Genomic DNA, 19,834 nt, shown 5'->3' with positions numbered 1-19,834 from the left:
GTTTGAAATATCCTATAAATGTCGTTCCACTTCATGATTGTGTCCCACTTGTTGTTGATTCTTCACAAAAAAATACAGTTTTATATCTTTATGTTTGAAGCCTGAAATGTGGCAAAAGGTCGCAAAGTTCAAGTGGGCCGAATACTTTCGCAAGGCACTGTATTACAGACACAGTCTACTTTACAATAGTTCCCTCTTGTTTGTTCTTAGTCCTTTCTCTATTTATGATGTCTATCCAGTTTGATTTATATTTGTAACTATGCTATTTCACAGAAGCTCCAAACCTATATACATTTTACAGATACCTTATGCTTTACATTGTTTATCTTATTATTAGTCCCACCCTTCAGCTCCATTCAAATCAAATCAAATGTATTTATATAGCCCTTCGTACATCAGCTGATATCTCAAAGTGCTGTACAGAAACCCAGCCTAAAACCCCAAACAGCAAGCAATGCAGGTGTAGAAGCACGGTGGCTAGGAAAAACTCCCTAGAAAGGCCAAAACCTAGGAAGAAACCTAGAGAGGAACCAGGCTATGTGGTGTGGCCAGTCCTCTTCTGGCTGTGCCGGGTGGATATTATAACAGAACATGGCCAAGATGTTCAAATGTTCATAGATGACTAGCATGGTCCAATAATAATAAGGCAGAACAGTTGAAACTGGAGCAGCAGCACGGCCAGGTGGACTGGGGACAGCAAGGAGTCATCATGTCAGGTAGTCCTGGGGCATAGTCCTAGGGCTCAGGTCCTCCGAGAGAGAGAAAGAAAGAGAGAAAGAGAGAATTAGAGAAAGCACACTTAAATTCACACAGGACACCGAATAAGACAGGAGAAGTACTACAGATATAACAAACTGACCCTAGCCCCCCGACACATAAACTACTGCAGCATAAATACTGGAGGCTGAGACAGGAGGGGTCAGGAGACACTGTGGCCCCATCCGAGGACACTCCCGGACAGGGCCAAACAGGAAGGATATAACCCCACCCACTTTGCCAAAGCACAGCCCCCACACCACTAGAGGGATATCTTCAACCACCAACTTACCATCCTGAGACAAGGCTGAGTATAGCCCACAAAGATCTCCGCCATGGCACAACCCAAGGGGGGGCGCCAGCCCAGACAGGATGACCACATCAGTGAATCAACCAACTCAGGTGACGCACCCCTTCCAGGGACGGCATGAGAGAGCCCCAGTAAGCCAGTGACTCAGCCCCTGTAATAGGGTTAGAGGCAGAGAATCCCAATGGAAAGAGGGGAACCGGCCAGGCAGAGACAGCAAGGGCGGTTCGTTGCTCCAGAGCCTTTCCATTCACCTTCCCACTCCTGGGCCAGACTACACTCAATCATATGACCCACTGAAGAGATAAGTCTTCAGTAAATACTTAAAGGTTGAGACCGAGTTTGCGTCTCTGACATGGGTAGGCAGACGGTTCCATAAAAATTGAGCTCTATAGGTGAAATTCTAGGGACAATTAGGAGGCCTGCGTCTTGTGACCGTAGCGTACGTGTATGTACGGCAGGACCAAATCAGAGAGATAGGTAGGATACTTATTTTCCACCATAATAAATTCATTAAAAATCCTACAATGTGATTTTCTGGATTGTTTTTCTCATTTTGTCTGTCATAGTTGAAGTGTACCTATGATGAAAATTACAGGCCTCTCTCATCTTTTTGCGTGGGAGAACTTGCACAATTGGTGGCTGACTAAATACTTTTTTGCCCCACTGTATGCATAATAAAATTAAGTTATATCTATACTTATTGACTCAAGACATTTCAGCTTTTAATTTTGAATTTGTTTGTACATTTTTCTAAAAACATAATTCCACTTTGACATTATTGGGTATTGGGTGTATATCAACTGTAACGGCTGTTTGAAGAAGAGTACCAAGATGCAGCGTTGTACGTGTTCATGAATTTTAATAAAACTGAACACTAGAACAAAAAAATAACGAAGCGGCACAAACAAAACAGTTCTGTCTGGTGCAGACACACAAAACAGAAAATAACTACCCGCGAAACACAAGTGGGAAAAGGCTACCTAAGTATGGTTCTCAATCAGAGACAACGATAGACAGCTGCCTCTGATTGAGAACCACACCCGGCCAAACACACAGAAATAGAAAACATAAAACACAAAACATAGAATGCCTACCCCAACTCACGCCCTGACCAAACCAAAATAGAGACATAAAAAGTATCTAAGATCAGGGCGTGACATCAGCGACACAAATTGATTTTAAACACAACACAACAAAGTGTGGAAAAGTAAAGGTGTGTGAATACTTTCTGAAGGTACGTAGGTATATTTTGGTAACACTTTACAGTTGACATTACATGTCATGACACCTATTATAACTAGCTTCATGTAATGTCTTACTGTATGTACCTGTTGTAAGGTTTGTTGAATGCCTTAAGTGCAGGTGAGGCTCCAGTCAAGTGTTTCATTGTTTCTTATAAAAGAGGGAACGTCTGCATCCTGATGTTAGATGTCCATACACAAGCCTAGCCCTCAATTTTCTGTGAAAGTTCTATAACTCATGAGATCACCTGTGAAATTTTCTGTGAAAGTTCTATAACTCATGAGATTACCTGACCAGAAGAACCACACCTTACAAGAAAGAAAGATGAAAGTACAACATTTGCTTTTAGATTTTATTCTTAGTCAGAATGACAGTGATATGCTGTGTGTTTAAATCTTCTCCTACCGTAGGCTAAAATACTGCTATGATCATCATAAATAAAACAGTGCTATTTTCTATAATTTAAGGATGAGGTGTATGAGACTTCCTGCAAGCTCTGTTCCTTATTTTAGCATACTTCACTGTCCCTTTGTGAAAATAAGGACGTTGTACTGGTTTCTGGTACTCCAGAAGCTTCTCTTCCATCTCCTTACTCTTATCCTCTGCAGAAAAGAAAAATTAACAAGAATGACAACTACGCTGAAGCTTTATTATCTTCTTCTGTGCACGATTATTAGCTATGATGCATCAACATTTGCATTTGTCATACTTGCCAACATTTACTGGTGACATAAACTACAGTATATTTAGCTCTTTAGAATAGACAGTACATGCCTGAGCAAAAGAAGGAGCATTCTTGGTGTCATACTAACCAAAGTGCTGATAAAATAGTAATGTGCTGTAGATCTGGATCTACAGACTGAGTTCCTCTTGGTCCCCTCACAGCATGTGTATCTACCATCCTGGTAACTCTTCTCGTGGTTGATAATGGTCTCAAACTCATGCTCCAGACAGTTGGCATTGACCTGGGCCACTTCTTCTCGAAAGTGTCCCTTGCTGACCTCGTCTATAATGCAATGGAAACCCCCCAGCAATGTTCCATAGAGCTCAACGATCTCCACAGTAAGGAGTTCAGTGGTGATGTCCTCTGTTCCCAGCAGGTGAGACACCTCGTGGATGAGGGTGACTTGTTTAGAATCCTGGCACAGGCCATCTGGTGCTGACCAGAATTCCTTGCACAGTAGACCAAGTTGTTCCCGTAGCCAAAGCTGACTGGAAAGCCATAGAAGCGCTTCTCCAAAGCATCCTCCAGTATCTCTTAGGTTGCCCTCCTAGCCTGCTCAGAAACCATCAACTTCTCTCCACTCAGCTCTGTGATGTAGGAAGACTTCTGCAGGGCAGAGAATACTAACATTTCTGCCATGGTGTTAATATCAAACTCTCTGGGATATGTGGGACGCTAGCGTCCCACCTGGCCAAAAGCCAGTGAAAATGCAGAGCGCCAAATTCAAATAAATTACTATAAAAATCAAACTTTCATTAAATCACACATGCAAGATAGCAAATTAAAGCTACACTTGTTGTGAATCCAGCCAACATGTCAGATTTCAAAAAGGCATTTCAGCGAAAGCAAACGATGCTATTATCTGAGGACAGCAACTCCGTAAACAAAGAGAGAAAAGCATATTTCAAACCTGCAGGCGCGACACAAAACACAGCAATACAAATATAATTAATGCCTTACCTTTGACGAGCTTCTTTTGTTGGCACTCCAATATGTCCCATAAACATCACAAATGGTCCTTTTGTTCGGTTAATTCCGTCGATATATATCCAAAATGTCCATTTATTTTGCGAGTTTGATCCAGAAAAACACTGGTTCCAACTTGTGCAACGTGACTACAAAATATCTCAAAAGTTACCTGTAAACTTTGCCAAAACATTTCAAACTACTTTTGTAATACAACTTTAGGTATTTGTTAACGTAAATAATATATAAAATTGAAGACGGGATGATCTGTGTTCAATACAGGAGGAAAACAAACTGTAGCTAGCTTTCTAGTCACTTGCCTCTATCTAACAGTACACTACAAGTGACCCTCGTTCTGAACAGGGCTACTTCTTCATTACACAAAGGAAAACCCTTAACCAATTTCTAAAGACTGGTGACATCCAGGGGAAGCGGTAGGAACTGCAAGAAGGTCCCTTAGAAATCTGGATTCCCAATGAAAACCCATTGAAAAGAGTGACCTTAAAAAAAAAATCTGAATGGTTTGTCCCCAGGGTTTCGCCTGCTAAATAAGTTATGTTATACTCACAGACATGATTCAAACAGTTTTAGAATCTTCAGAGTGTTTTCTATCCAAATCTACTAATAATATGCATATCTTATCTTCTGGGGATGAGTAGCAGGCAGTTGAATGTGGGCATGCATTTCATCTGGACGTGAAAATACTGCCCCCTGTCACCAAGAAGTTAAAGTACAGCTTGTCTGTAAGTCTGAACTATCCTGCTCAGGTTTACCAGGTTCTGTCTATCCTATCTTTCAACTCCTCATTGATGATCAGCCTTTTATACACACACACACACTTTCCCTTTAGGGGAGTTGTGAGACATAAGCAAAAGTGAAAGTACACATGGCTGAAATTCCATTCACATTGTGCAACACACACATACCGACAGTACACAAGAGTAAGGATTTTCTCTAAGTAGTTTGGAAACGGATCATTTGGTTCTCACCTGCAATCTGTAATTCCTTCATCACATGCTTTACACTATAAGTATTGTATGTGTCATGATATTGGTTTGACTTCTGTTGTTTGCACTGCAATTTTATGGTTAAGCAATAACACCCGAGGAGGTGTGGTATTTGGTCAATATACCACGTCTAAGGGCTGTTCTTCTGTACAACGCAAGACGGAGTGCCTGGACACAGCCCTTAGCTGTGGTATATTGGTCATATATCACAAACCCCAGGTACCATATTGCTATTATAAACTGTTTACCAACGGAATTGGAGCAGTAAAAATAAGTCTACCAAAATGTACTATTGTATAAATTTTCATCAATATAATATGAATTAATCACCTTTGTTATGCTGGTTTTAGGTTTGTTCCCCCTGTCAATCTATTTCTCTCTATTTGGCTGTCTATTTCTATCTCTCTCTGAGATGTGGGGAAAGGGCACATAATTACTGAAGTTTAATTGGAGAAGCAACACAGAGACAGGGGTCTAATAGAGCCAAAACAAAAGGCTGCAGTGAATTATTCATAATGTGTGTGTGTGTGTGTGTGTGTGTGTGTGTGTGTGTGTGTGTGTGTGTGTGTGTGTGTGTGTGTGTGTGTGTGTGTGTGTGTGTGTGTGTGTGTGTGTGTGTGTGTGTGTGCGTGTGTGTGTGTGTGTGTGTTTGTCAATCAACTGACCTGAAGTCAATCCTCAGAGTACAGTATGCCATGACAAGTGATCACTTGATAATCAAGAAGACTGAATGAAGGTAGCACATATACAGTTCAATGTGAGTGCCAGCCTTGTAAATTGTGTTCATCAAAAAATCTAAAAGGACAGACCACATTGAGTTATGAATCAACATTTATTAGTTATCATAATCGTATGTACACCAATGGTACAACACTTATTGATATGTATGAACATACTTTTATACCACAGATCTGGTAAAGAAAATAATTCAGATATTTTTTTGTCTTTATTTTGTCATATTCTGTCCCCCAGACATAATGTCTCCCTTTACATCAAAATTACAGCAACAGCTTTACAAATAAGGGACATCCTAGAACAGTAAGCGAGGGAGTGAAAGGTAGGGCAGGAGTGAGAAAGGTTATCAGGTCTACTCAGGAGGAGCCTATCAGGTTATCAGGTCTACTCAGGAGGAACCTATCAGAAACACAGAGACTTCTGCAGAATACAGACTTGAAGATATACTGGCTCATCTTAGAAATACTGGGCCAACCCATTTCCATTTGAGCATCCTCTTTACTCAATATTGGGTTTGTTTGTGTGTGTGCAAACAATTGTGATGAAAAAGAAGAAAGGCAAAAAGGTCAATTTACCATTATGTGTGTGGATAGGTTTATGAAATGGTGCTGGTAGGTTGATACTTCTGGATAGACAGAGGCTAGTGTATGGATATGGCACTTGGGCTCGTTACAATCACTGTCTCTAACTGTGAGGAATAATCTAAACATGAAATCTGGCTGTTTGGTGTATTTAATTGTGTCTTGTAGTTACCACAATATGATGCATAAAGCACAAGACAGGAGGCGGACACTGATGGTGAGTGTGGTGTTCTCTGATAGAAAGTCTAGATGATTCCTGGAACAGGATCAGGGTGACCACATGAGGAGCTATATTTTGTTAGATGCTAGGCCAGACATTCTGATCAGATTTGCTGTTTTAGTCATAATGAACAAGCTAAGCTGTACTTGTTTCACTAGTTAATAGTACATTTGACCTTTTTCTCTTCCTCTGGAGACCTAGTCATGATAACATCCACATCTGACCAACTTAGAAACAGCACATCACCCCACATGGACTCCTTTTTTTAATCAGATAGTTTTTCCTCTTTCTATTTGTCTTTCCAGTTCAACATTGTGCACTTCGGAATCATTGTTATCTCTGGAACATGTATGCACAATGAAAATGAATGGACACAACTTATATCTCTATGGATCAAACATTCAAAACGCTTACATTAGATACAACAAAAAGATATGCATATATTGATGTGTGGCAGCTAAGTGAGAACTAGTTAACAGCTATTAACAAATAAAAATAAGCAATTTATTACACTTTATTTTCTAGACATTTTGACTAATCTATTTTTATTCAGAACATAGATAATATTTCTCTAGAGGATTACAAAAAACTGTCACAGCATTTAATCTCTATTCCTACATACCATGTCAACCCCCCCCCCTCCCAAAAATAAAACAAAATATTTGTTACCCTCAATATGTACACAAAGTGCAAGGAGGCACTTCAATATCATGCTTTTAAGATAGTGGTGCAAAACAAATATCATCATTTTTAACTTCATGCTCCTACAACAGTGAGTTTGAACAGAATAGTGTTCAAACACTCAATCCCTATGGTAGCATACTGGTCTGCATCCTCTCCTTATTGGAGGACAAATTCCTGAAGGTCACAAGGTCAAAGGTCAGGCCCTAGCCCTAGTGCCGTCAGGGGTTTTAGTGCTGTGCTCAGCATCTCACTCATTGCATGTTAGAATGTGTGTGGTGACATTCCAGGTTTAATTGTGTGCGTGTGTGCATGCAAGTGTCGGATGTGTGTATGTGTTGTGTGCGTCTGTGCATGTATGCAAGTGTGCATACGTGTGTGTGCATATGTGTGTGTGCGGGCATGGGGGTGTGTGTGTGTCTGTGCGTTGTGTCTGTGTGTGATGGCAGTGTCCATGCAGCTCTTACAACAGAACACCATTGTGTGCTGTGGCATAGAGAAGAACACTTTGTTATACAAGCTCAAAAGCAACGTGGCATTGATATTCTGACTGAGAAAGTTTTTTAGGTAACTAAATGACTGTGTGCTGCACTGTGAATGCTTGTTAAGTTTTCTAGTGTGACTTTAATCGGCATTGTTATAACGGTCAAACTGACTGCACAGTTTGTAGTTAACATCTTCAAAGCAAGGTTGTCATTGAACAAAATAAACAAAACTAGACCATAGAGCAGGACATGACACAGATAAAGAAATCCACACCTGCAGAACGCCTCACCTGCACAAAATGTCTCTCATACAATCACATACATGCATTAATGATTAGCAGCCAGTGATCAAACTTCATGTGGGTTTATCTTTTTAGCCAGTTTGGTTCCATTAGGGGGATAGAATTCTCCTACCAGATTGTTGCCATGTTTGTAGTGGCCATTTTCAGGCAGCAAGATGACTGCTATACATTAGTAACAATATGAGACCAATGATACACACAGCTGCAGCATTCAGGGTCTCTGAGAACAGTCATCATCGTCTGTGGTAATAGGTTGTTTACTCACAAAGGAGACCCCACTCTTGGGGTGGATAAAAATAGTCGGGATGTAAATACTGCCAACTGGCCACTAGTTGTGCAGTGAGTTATCAACCTGTTGAAACTTGCAGTCGTATTACTTTTTTCACTTCTATGGTTGTTCTGTGGCATCTTTGATAATATATGTGTGTTTGTACTTTCAGGCACTAAGGGAAGCCAAGAAATTTGGAGTCACTGGAATGGTAAAGTTGGAAAAATTTGAAAATTTGTGGGCTAAAAATAATCCCTTCATTAAAGTATCTTACTTAGTAATAGTTGTAAAGGGAAACTTTGTCTATGTCATATAGCAAGATATACAAAAAATGTTTCTCTTTAAAAAATATCAAGGTGTTAAACAGTCGGTGTTCAAAGTCAAAGCTTTCATATTTAAGTTGTGCTATATAAAGGCAAGTGTCAATATCCTATGTTCTTTCATGAGCAGGTAAACATGTTGAGGGCTTGGTGAAAGTGTATCTTTCCCTGCCAAGGAGTTAATGCTACAGCCTGAGTATAGTTTCCCTTTATTGGGTTCTTCGAATTACAAATGTCAAATGTGAAAAGAGACCAGTGTCAAAAAGGGATAAAAAAAAATGATCTATTACTCTTTTATCCTCAAAGCTGCAATTGTGCTATTTGTACTTCTAAGTATTACATTTATTTTCAGTTTTAGAACAACTTGATTTTTTGCTTGTCATATTTATCAAGATATTTATCGTATCTTGCTAGATCCTTCACAATTTACACTTGATTCTCATTATTTTTAGCCTCAGATAGTCAAATAGATAGCTTCAGTGGAAGGGAGAAGGGTCTGATAAATACCTCCTACACTTCTGTACTTGGACTAATTTATATGAAAAACATCCCTGTACTGAAGCTATTGATATATTGGTATCTGGGGACAAATTTCACCTTTACGTTTCTGTTTGAGGCATTGCAGTAATTGCGTGAAGAGATCTTTATGCACCTCTTGGTATATAATTTGCAGGAGTTAAAATGAGTAATGAGACACCTTCTTCACTTGGAGTTAGCTACAAATAGATTGTGTACAGAGTAAGAAACCCCGAAAGACCATATAAATGACCGTCAATAAGTCATGGAGGTTTTTCAAAGGCTTCTGGCTTGATTAATTATATGCCTGTTTGGTCCCTATTAGTAACTGGGGAGATATGTCATGTTCTCACCCCCAACCCATCCACACAGATACAGTATATCATCTCACACTAGAAGCTAGAAGCGACATTTAAGAAGTCCCTTTCCCTTACAGTAGAAAAAGAACATATTACAATAAAAAAGGGAAGGAGAGGTTCCATGTTTCGTTTGTGTTTTGTGCTTTTGAACTCCAGAGAACATGTGCTTATGGAGTAAGGCTCAGGTTGCAGACCCTGCCCTAATAGGTATGTGTCTCTCTATTGTACAGTATCACCACAATAATTCCCCCTGGGGATTGTGGGTAATATCAGGTAATAAAGACACTCAGATAGGTCACATGGGCTCTGTCAGGTATAGGTCAAAGGTTAACTTGTGAGGAAAAAGGGGCCAGGGCTCAACAGATGCCTACTGTGGTATCATTGGTAATAGTAATGACTTGTGTAATAATGTCAAGTTTGATACAGGCATTCCTTCAGTCTAGCATGACTCACGCTCTTATCTTCCACACATTGTCTGTTGTTAGACTGCCAAATTGCCAGTACCAAACTCACAGCTACAATCAAATTCTGGAGAACTGTTGTTCCATTGTTACTCCCCCAAACTCTGACCCTCCCCTGCTTTCCCCCTGCTTTGAATGCAGTACTCTTATAGATGCATATATTTATAGGAATAATTTATGTTGTGCAAATGTTTGCTATGAAGCACACATTAGTGCTCTAACAGGTAAAACATACCTTTGTTAATATCTCACCGATAAGTGAATTAGTATTAGTCCTCTTAGTCAGTCAGATAGACGGTTAGAAACACTGTAGGAACTAATACAAACATTTCAAAAAAGAAATAAAACTACATAAAAAAGAAGACAATTAGTAGTTTTGTTCGCATGACTCTTTTTTTCACCAGATAGGAAAGCATGTGGAACTGGGGATCTGTGTGCTGGCTTTATTCACGCCTCTGGGGTTCCTCCTCAACAAGCATGCACTCCGCCATGGTCGCCGCAGCGGTAGAGCCATTTGTGGTCGAGGTTACCTGAAAGCAATCACCATGGACATCTAAACAGCAGGTTTACACATCTATGTAAACAGGCACAGTGCATGCTTCATGACCTGGACTGAATACTTTGGAGCAAAGACAGCAGAAGAACTGTAGAACTACTCTGATCATTTGGTTTGCATTTGGTTGCACATACATTATATACTTAAAGGCTTTTACTTTCAAATTGTACTTTTCTAATTGTTTTAAGTGTCAAAATATCAATGAAAGACTTTCATAATGAAACAATTGGTTCTGTGCTCCAATGATATGAATGATCACAATATAACAGATAGGTGTATACTGAAGGTATCAGGAAGACCTGGACAATCACTGAGGATCATGCTGATGGAATCACGGTGGTCTGTCTTAACAACGAGCACCAGACCTTTTTACTGACCTGAGAACAATCAACATATAATCACAAATTTAACATGCAGTGAAATACAGAGGATCTTAATTTGACCCTGCTTCTCACAGCAGGAAAATAATGATTCAGCCGCAGGAAATGTGAATTATTATGCGGATTATAATGAATAAACATTTTTGTAGGGGTTGATACATTCAGGGTTGGGATTGATTTAGGGAACAGAACAGAAAACCGAATAAATAAATAAATAAATAATAATAACTGAGGAAAATAATCAGAACCGGGAACTAAAGTGCTCTGTTCCGGAACAGAACCGTTATTTTAAAAGCATGGGAACTGGTTAATAAGGTAGTTACAATCTTGTCCCATTGCTAAAACTCCCATATGGACTCGGGAGGCGCAAATATTGAGAGCAATGTGTCCTCCGAAACACGACCCCGACTAGCCACACTGCTTCATGACACAATGCTTGCTTAACCCAAAAACCAGCTGTACCAATGTGTTGGACGAAACACCGTACAGCTGGCAACCAAAGTCAGCGTGCATGCCCCTGGCCTGCCACAAGGAGTCACTAGAGTGTGATGGGACAAGGACAAGACGCTGGGCCAATTGTGCGCCACCTCATGGGTCTCCCATTCGCGGCCACCTGCGACACAGCCTGGAATTGAACCCGGGTCTGTAGTGACGCATCTAGCACCCCAGTGCAGTGCCTTAGACCGCTGCGCAACCTGGAAACATTTCCAAGCTAGTTACAGATAATATAGTTATCATTCTTCACATTGAATTTATTAACTAAGTATTTTTAATTCTGGTGACGCTCTGCACACACAAGCTTGTTAGCTAGCTAGCTCTGGTCCAAAATTAAGGCAACTCTCGAAAGTTCAAAGACATTCAAAGTTCCTCCATAGAAGCCGCTCCACCATATGTATAATTCTATGGGCCTAATTTAGATAATGCATGTCATAACAAGATGCCCAGCACTTAAAGCCAAGCCTCCTCCTCCACCCTGTCTCACTCTCTCCCAATCGCAAAATTCCAGTTGCATCTCACACCCTAGACTTGTTATTGAGCATGTAAACAAGTCTATAGGTTGCCCGCTCTATTGCAAGCTGATCTATTTGCACTGATTGATGAAGTAATTCAATGTAGAGCTAACGCTAAAAAAATACAGGTTTAAAAAGTAACATAAAGGAACGCTATAAACCGGTACTTTATTTGGGTTTGAACTGGTTCAGAACTTAATTTTGCAGGTCGTAAGAGTGGAACAGAACGAAACAAATAATGGTTCTGTTCATAACTAAACGATTGGAAAATTATTTTGGTTCCAACCCCTGGAAACATTAATCAAATCCAGTCTGACATTTTTAAGTTGAAATTACAAACGTTTTAAACCTTGCCTACGCTACAATGTGTGTTTCTTGCTGTACAGGAAAATGCTCTGCGAAAACAGAGTGAATAAATTAAAATAGAATATCGGTATATAAAATGTTAGAAATACAAAAACAGATACAAATTAAACAAGGTACAAAATACTACAAAATGAGTGCAATGTTATGTTTTAGTCTGTACAAGTTATTTTGCAAGGCGTTCTACAATGGGTTGTGTCTTTGGTTAAATGTTAGAAAAGTTATTTGAGTTAGTTAATGTACACCCAACACACACAAGAAAATAAAGAGAGAAAACATTGGAAGAAAACAGCATTTGTACCATGCTTCGCTAGCTTAATGGATGGATACAAAACTGTCAGAATACAGTATATTGTTGTGGTCAGACCATTGGAGTGCAAGGGCCTCCGTGTTGCTAGGCAACACCCTTGATCCTGTAATAAATGAACGGGTTCATCAGTAGGCCCTTTGAAAGCAGGGCCCGCTGCTCTACAAAATAAGCAGCCCAAATTCCACCACATTATAGCAGCCAACCGCCTTGATCTATTCAAACAGTGGATTCAAAGTGTTACTGTTTCAGATTATGCGTGAGCTACATTGTATCTTCCAATTTCACAAGATTTCTCACAATGAGCAAGAATAACTGGTCTGAAAATGCAAAAGCATCTCATTTCTAAAGACTGAGAATGACTCAGTCCCGGTCTGGAGGGTGCCAGGGCTCAGTCATAAAATGCAGTGCTAATGAAGCACTGTATCACTCTCACTGCAATTATATGAAATCCCTTTAAAATGATCCAGTTAGACAGAGGAATTTAAGTCATTTTAATGGATATAACAGAGTACGAAGAGAATGCACATCTACAGTGTTTTCTCATAAACCCTATGAAGTCTAATTTGATCACAAATTCAATAACGAAGCCTAGAAAGCAGCCGGAATAATCCAGCACGGCCTCTGAAGTAGCCCGGAGAAAAGCCTAAACCGCATAATTTGACAAGGGATTTGGGGAAGGAGATAGTGGTGAAACCTGCATGCGCAGCTTAGATGGCTTTCCCTCTCTCTCAGATCCAACCCCAGCAGGTAGAAAGGGAGGGAATGAGGCCGGGTGGTGAGTGGGGGAGGTGGTGGCGGAAGGGGGGTGATGAGTGGGGGAGGTGGTGGCGGGAGAGGGCATTAGGGTAAGCCCACTGATTTGGATTTGCACTTGTGAGAGACACTGTCTCATATTTGTGGGTGCATGTTTTCTGGTTTGCAATTATTTGGGTATTTACATAAGCTGTTTGTGGTATTTACAAAAACAGAAAAAAAATGCTGCAAGTTTAGAATGTATTCTTATAAATATTGCACAAAAGCTGATATTCCAAGCGAATTCACACGGAAATATATACACATGTATTTTTTTATATTTTTCTGTTTCTTCTTAAAATAACTGTGTATGTATTTACAATGGCATCAAACAAACATGCAAAATGAAAGAGAGAAAAGAAAAGTTGCAGTGCAGCATGCAGCATGTTAGGCAGCTATATACCGGTCTCTATGTCAGCAAGCATGAATTGTACCTTGCACTCATCTACCACTACTGAATTGTGAGCGGCATATTGGACGCACTGGTTGGAGTTGTTTTCGTGGTGGTTCTTGAGGTCATCATAGTAGGACGAGGTCTTGTTCATCATCTCAATGTCATCTGACTTGCCATGTGTAGCGTCCAGCTCGTCCAGCTCAGCCTTGGACAGGTGGTACACGATGCCCGCGCCGTATGAGTCTCCCACCACGTTCACTGAGGTACGGAACCGGTCCCTGGGATAGGAAAAAAAGGAATGGGTGGGAATACACCAAAGTGTTGTGTGGAGATCAGAAAACGGGATGGATAGGGGTAAGAAAAAAATCTGCTTTAACTGAGAGCATGGTATATATCCTGTATAGACAATTTTATTTTACTAGGCAAGCCAGTTAAGAACAAATTCTTATTTTCAATGACAGCCTAGGAACAGTGGGTTAAATGCCTTGTTAAGGGGTAGAACAACAGATTTTTACCTTGTCAGGTTGGGGATTTGATCTTGCAACCTTTCGGTTACCAGTCCAAAGCTTTAATCACTAGGCTACCTGCCATCCCCACAATCAGCTCCTTGACTTTGAATACATATGACTACATTAACTTGGTTCTGAATCACTAGCAATGCAGATCCACTCACAGGAGCCAGTCAACAGCAACCAGCAGGCTGATGTCCTGAGTTGGCAGGCCCACTGCAGTGAGGATCAGAAGCATAGTCACCAGTCCAGCACTGGGAATACTGGCCGCACCAACACTGGCCAGGGTAGCTGTCAGACTGCATGGGGAGAAAGATAGACAGGAGAGAAACCAGTTCATGGTTAAAACTGCTCTACAGATTAAATGTAAAAGTCCAAAGGCCAAGGACTGTGTCTATTAACCAAACTGCACTTGAGGCTAATGGGTACAGTTACTTCAGGAAGCACGTTCAAAGTGAGTTGGTGTCACTGTAATAATAATATGGGGATTCAGGATATTTTGGACTGGCATCCCTGAGGATGAGTACTCAATTCCTGCCTAATCCACAAACACATAACTATGTATGGTAGCCATAAGTGTCTTTGAATAACAGTGTCCCCTAAATGTGCTGAAATTTACATCACTACTTATTAAATTGATAAGGTAGGCAGTGAAATTCCCACCCTGATCAGAAAAGTATTCACAGCCACATTTTGTTATGTTACAGCCTGAATTTAATGTGATATTATGTCACTGGCCTACACACAATACTCCATAATGTCAAAGTAGAATTATGTTTTTAGAATTGTTATAAATTAACAAAAAAATGAAATAAGTACTCAAACCCTTTGTTATGGCAAAAGCCTAAAAAAGTTCAGGAGTAGAAATGTGCTTAACAAGTCACATAATAAGTCGCATTGATTCACTCTGTGTGCGATAATAGTGTTTAACATGATGACTACCTCATCTCTGACTATGATGACTACCTCACCACCCATTCAATTATCTGTAAGGTCCCTCAGTCGAGCAGTGAATTTCAAACACAGATTCAACCACAAAGACCAGGGAGGTTTTCCAATGCCTCGCAAAGAAAGGCACTTATTGGTAGATGGGTAAAAACATTTTTTTTAAAGCAGACACTGAATATCCCTTTGAGCATGTTGAAGTTGTTAATTACACTTTGTTTGTTGTTTCAATACACGCAGTTACTACAAAGATACAGGCGTCTTTCCTAACTCAGTTGCCGGAGAGGAAGGAAACCGCTCAGGGATTTCTCCATAAATGAATACAAATATTCCCAAATATGCATCCCGTTTGCAATACGGCACTAAAGTAAAACTGAAAAAATGTGGCAAAGATATGAACTTTATGTCCTGAATACAAAGCGTTATGTTTGGGGCAAATCCAACATAATACATCACTGAGTACCACTCTTCATATATTTAAGCAAGGTGTTTTCTGCATCATGTTATGGGTATCCTTGACATCGGCAAGGACTAGGGAGTTTTTTAGGATAAAAAGAAACAGAATAGAGCTAAGCACTGGCAAAATCATAGAGGAAACCCTGGTTCAGTCTTCTTTCCAACAGACACTGGGAGACAAATTCACCTTTTAGCAGGACAATAACCTAAAACATAAGGTCAAATATACACTGGAGTTGCTTACCAAGATGACATTGAATGTTTCTGGGTGGCCTAGTTACCATTTTGACTTATATTGGCTTGAAAAAAATCTATGTCAAGACTTGAAAATGGGTGTCTAGCAATGATCACCAACCAACTTGACAGAGTGAAGAATTTAAAACAAAATAATGTGCAAATATTGTACAATCCAGGTGTGCATAGCTCTTAGAGACTTACAGAGAAAGACTCAAAGCTGTAATCGCTACCAAATGTGATTCTAACATGTATTGACCCATGGGTGTGAATACTTATGTAAATTAGATATTTCTGGTTTTAATTTTCAATAAATTAGCAAAAATGTAATAAATCATGTTTTCACTTCGTCATTATGGGGTATTGTGTGTAGTTGGGTGAGAAAAAAATTCAGGCTGTAACACAACAAAACGTGGAATAAGACAAGGGGTATGAATATATTCTGAAGGCACTGTATGTTTTATGGCAGTCTGTACCTGACAGTGACGATCTGACCAGCATCCAGATAGATGTTGTTCATCTGGGCAATAAAGATGGCCGCCACGGCCTCATAGAGGGCGGTTCCGTCCATGTTGATGGTGGCCCCGACTGGAAGCACGAAACGGGTGACTCTCTTATCGATTCCCAGGTTTTCCTCCAGGCAACGGAAGGTGACAGGCAGTGTCCCAGCACTGACAGAGACAAACACAGCTACAGTATGAGAGAGTCACGGTGTTGCATTCATTATTCCACAATGTTCAGCCTGCATATGTAATATGAAAGATATTACTCATTTTATAATATTTCTATGAAAAGTTACCTGTACATTTACAGTGACAGCAGTTAGATGTAAATAGTGTAAATAGTTTGATGCGTTCAACGTTGTGGCCCTTACCTGGAGGCTGTCCCTAGGGCTGTGATCCAGGCCTGGAAGATGCCCATGAAGAAGGTGTAGGGGTTTTTCCTGACAATGGCAAAGTAGATGGCGGGCAGGAAGATGGCTCCATGGATGATCAAGCCCACAATTACAGTCACCATGTACATCCCCAATTGCCTAGCAACCACCTCCAGGTCATCGATGGAGATGATCTTACCACAGATCAGGCAGCAGATACCGAAGGGAGAGTACCTAGGGGCAGAGGAGAGGTTTAACACCACAGACGGCCAGTGGCACCATAATTGGGGAGGACGTGCTCACAGTAATGTCTAGAACGGAATAAATTGAATGGTATCAAACACATCAAACACATGGTTTCCATCTGTTTGATACCATTCCATTCACTCCATTCCAGACATTATTATGAGCCGTCCTTCCCTCAGCAGCCTCCTGTGTTTAACACTGTATACACTCTGAAGAGAAAGAGGTATCCTTCTCAGTCAACGTCTACAATATATACCGGATTACCAAACGCAATCATAAAAATACTCATGTTTCTATCAGAGGAGCTTGGTGGGAGGACCTATATGAGGACGGACTCGTTGTATTGTCTGGAAAGGAATAAATGGAACGGTAACAAACACATGAAACATGCTTGTCTCCGTTCTATTGATTCCATTCCAGCCATTACAATAAAAAATACATGTTTATTTGTCACATACACCAGATAGGTGCAATGAAATGTGTTGTTTTAGTAGCACGGCACCCCTGGAGCAAATAAGGGGATAAGTGCCTTACTCAAGAACACATTGACATATTTGTCACCTTGATGGCTCAGGTATTCGAATCAGCAATCTTTCGGTTACTGGCCCAACACTCTAACCGCTATGCTACCTGCCACCCAATGAACTATCTGCCACCCAATGAGCCTATCCTCTAATAACTCCTCCCATCAGCCTCCTCTAGTTTTTATGGCTACCGTAGGTCCATATAGAATGGGCTTGAAAGGCTAAAGATCTCTTACCACATGATCATGATGACCAGGTTCATAACAATCTCGTTGAGGATGTTGAAGAACTCCAGCATGAGCTTGGCCCTCTCTCCCATCTTCCCCATGCAAATGCCAAAGGCAATGAAGAAGCCAATCACTCCTGCATCACACAGTCAGGATAGGGAATCACAGCTGCATCACACAGTAAGGATAGGGAATCACAGCTGGGAATGAGTAGAGTAAATGGGCTCACGGAGAGATATGAAGACAGAAGATGATAGTGAATAGAGAAGTTGTTTTTATGATGAATCTGCTACAGTTAGTGAGACAGAATTAGCTCCACCCAGGGATCACTTAAAGTGTGATACTGTATGTTATGCACTGGTTCATTCTCAGACAAATAAGTAAAGACACTTTTAAAAGTGTTATATGCACAATTCCTTTCAGTTGGGCGGTTGTAGAAACAATTGCAGCCTGGTCCAAAAGAGAAGCCACCATACCCAACACGTTCATGCCACTCTTAAACTGGAGGGTCTTCTTGATGATGAACTCAGGTTCCTTGGTGGCATTGGACAGGAGCCCCTCCAGGGTGGTGGTGGCATTGACGTCCTCCTCAATCACCTTCTCCACCTTCTTAGTGACTGTCTGGATCTGAGGTGGGACAAGAGAACACAGACAAGTCCTTAATATCTTACATCTCAACCCATCTTAACTTTTGGTAACAAGGGGCTAAGGATGTAAATACAAAAACATTTAAGTCATTGTGGTCTACATAAGACTTGTTCTGGGGTTGCCTCATCCAGGCCCTTATTGACTCTCTCATCCAGGCCATTGTTGTTAAAAACATTTGCTAAAAATTGACTCACCTCGTTAAATAAATGTGGGTGTTGTAGTGTATTTTACCTGTTGGAAGCAGGCCTGTACCAGGTTCTCAGGAAATAGGTTCCTGATGAGGTCAAAGAAGGCATCCAGGCTGGACACATCGTCATGTTTTTGGCCATCTCCCAGCTGCTCTTTCATCTTGGGGTCTCCGGGGTGGATGGCCAGCACCAGGATGACTCCCAGCACAGCAGCAATCACCGTGGTGGACATGTAGTAGACCATAGCCCTTGTTCCCAGGCGACCGCTAGACTTGGCATCTAAACCAGCCAGACCTACAGCCAAAACAAGCACTTCTAAACCTGGCATTTTTCCTCTTTCAGATTGAATATGTGTTGTTATAGCAGTATGGAATAAGTATAGGCCTATTAAGTTACTTTGAAGTGCTAAAAGTGAAAGATGATGATTGATACTAATAAATAACAAACTGAACAAACTGTATTTAAAAACAGTAGTTCTCTCTCCTATATTGAACCCATGACTGTACCATACCATACCTGTGATTAAACTGGAGATGATGAGAGGCAGGATCAACATCTTCAGCATCCTCATCAGGATGTCTCCAGGGAAAGCGATCACCATGACAATGTCTGGGTGGATGGGAGAGGCATAACGAAGCAGCATCCCAGACACAGCCCCCAGAATCACACCTGGAGAATGAGAGGGGGGAAGGGTGTGAAAGAATACTAATACATACAGAGGGAATCCCCTATGTCTGCAGCCAGAGGAATGAGAGAGACACCATAAGAGGAGAGGGGAACCAATACTACATTGTGACCAGAGACAGAGACCTGTGCAGAGGGAGAGAAAGCAGTAGTGAGGAGGTTGTGTGCCACAGTGTTCATGATTACCCTAGTGCAGGGAAGGCAATAGGTCCCTAACTCAGGGGCCAAAGAGTTAAGAACAGGTGGGATTTGGAAGTGACCCAAGAGTGCTGTGTCTGGCTCCCTTGTGAGAAGGTCCGGGGTGATAAGGACTTTCTCCATTTAGAAAACATGTTGTAAAACTGTGCAGAGAGAGTTTGGCGATAATGAGAATAATTTCCAAATAAGACTTGCTTATGGTATAAAGGCATCTATAGGAATATTAACAAACAATAACAATATTTAATTTCCATAGGTCTGCCTTAAATTGCTGCTTCTCGTTGCGTATTAATTTATCAGTCTGGATCTGGTTATGAGAGGCTGTGGATTGCATGTGTAGGGGCCAATGGGTAGGTGTGGATG

General features: G+C 40.8%; 1 protein-coding gene across 2 annotated transcripts in view; it reads right to left on the bottom strand.

Moving 5' to 3' along the window:
* Positions 1-5,818: 5,818 nt before the first annotated feature.
* Positions 5,819-19,834, bottom strand: part of LOC139373281 (excitatory amino acid transporter 2-like) — a 60,452-nt gene continuing 46,436 nt past the window's right edge. The window contains exons 3-11 of one of the 2 annotated variants that reach the window (XM_071113618.1): positions 19,106-19,258; positions 18,633-18,883; positions 18,230-18,380; positions 17,763-17,889; positions 16,757-16,990; positions 16,359-16,553; positions 14,412-14,546; positions 13,779-14,016; positions 5,819-10,463 (exon numbers count right to left, since the gene is read on the bottom strand). In XM_071113618.1, the coding sequence (XP_070969719.1) occupies positions 10,377-10,463; positions 13,779-14,016; positions 14,412-14,546; positions 16,359-16,553; positions 16,757-16,990; positions 17,763-17,889; positions 18,230-18,380; positions 18,633-18,883; positions 19,106-19,258 (1,571 nt within the window). In that variant the 3' untranslated portion in view covers positions 5,819-10,376. The remainder of the gene's footprint in view (positions 10,464-13,778; positions 14,017-14,411; positions 14,547-16,358; positions 16,554-16,756; positions 16,991-17,762; positions 17,890-18,229; positions 18,381-18,632; positions 18,884-19,105; positions 19,259-19,834) is intronic. The other variant, XM_071113628.1, reaches the window with a different exon arrangement.

This window comes from Oncorhynchus clarkii, chromosome 2, assembly GCF_045791955.1.
Source record: "Oncorhynchus clarkii lewisi isolate Uvic-CL-2024 chromosome 2, UVic_Ocla_1.0, whole genome shotgun sequence".
In the NCBI taxonomy this organism is placed as follows: domain Eukaryota; kingdom Metazoa; phylum Chordata; class Actinopteri; order Salmoniformes; family Salmonidae; genus Oncorhynchus; species Oncorhynchus clarkii.
This window is presented reverse-complemented; position numbering and strand designations above follow the sequence as displayed.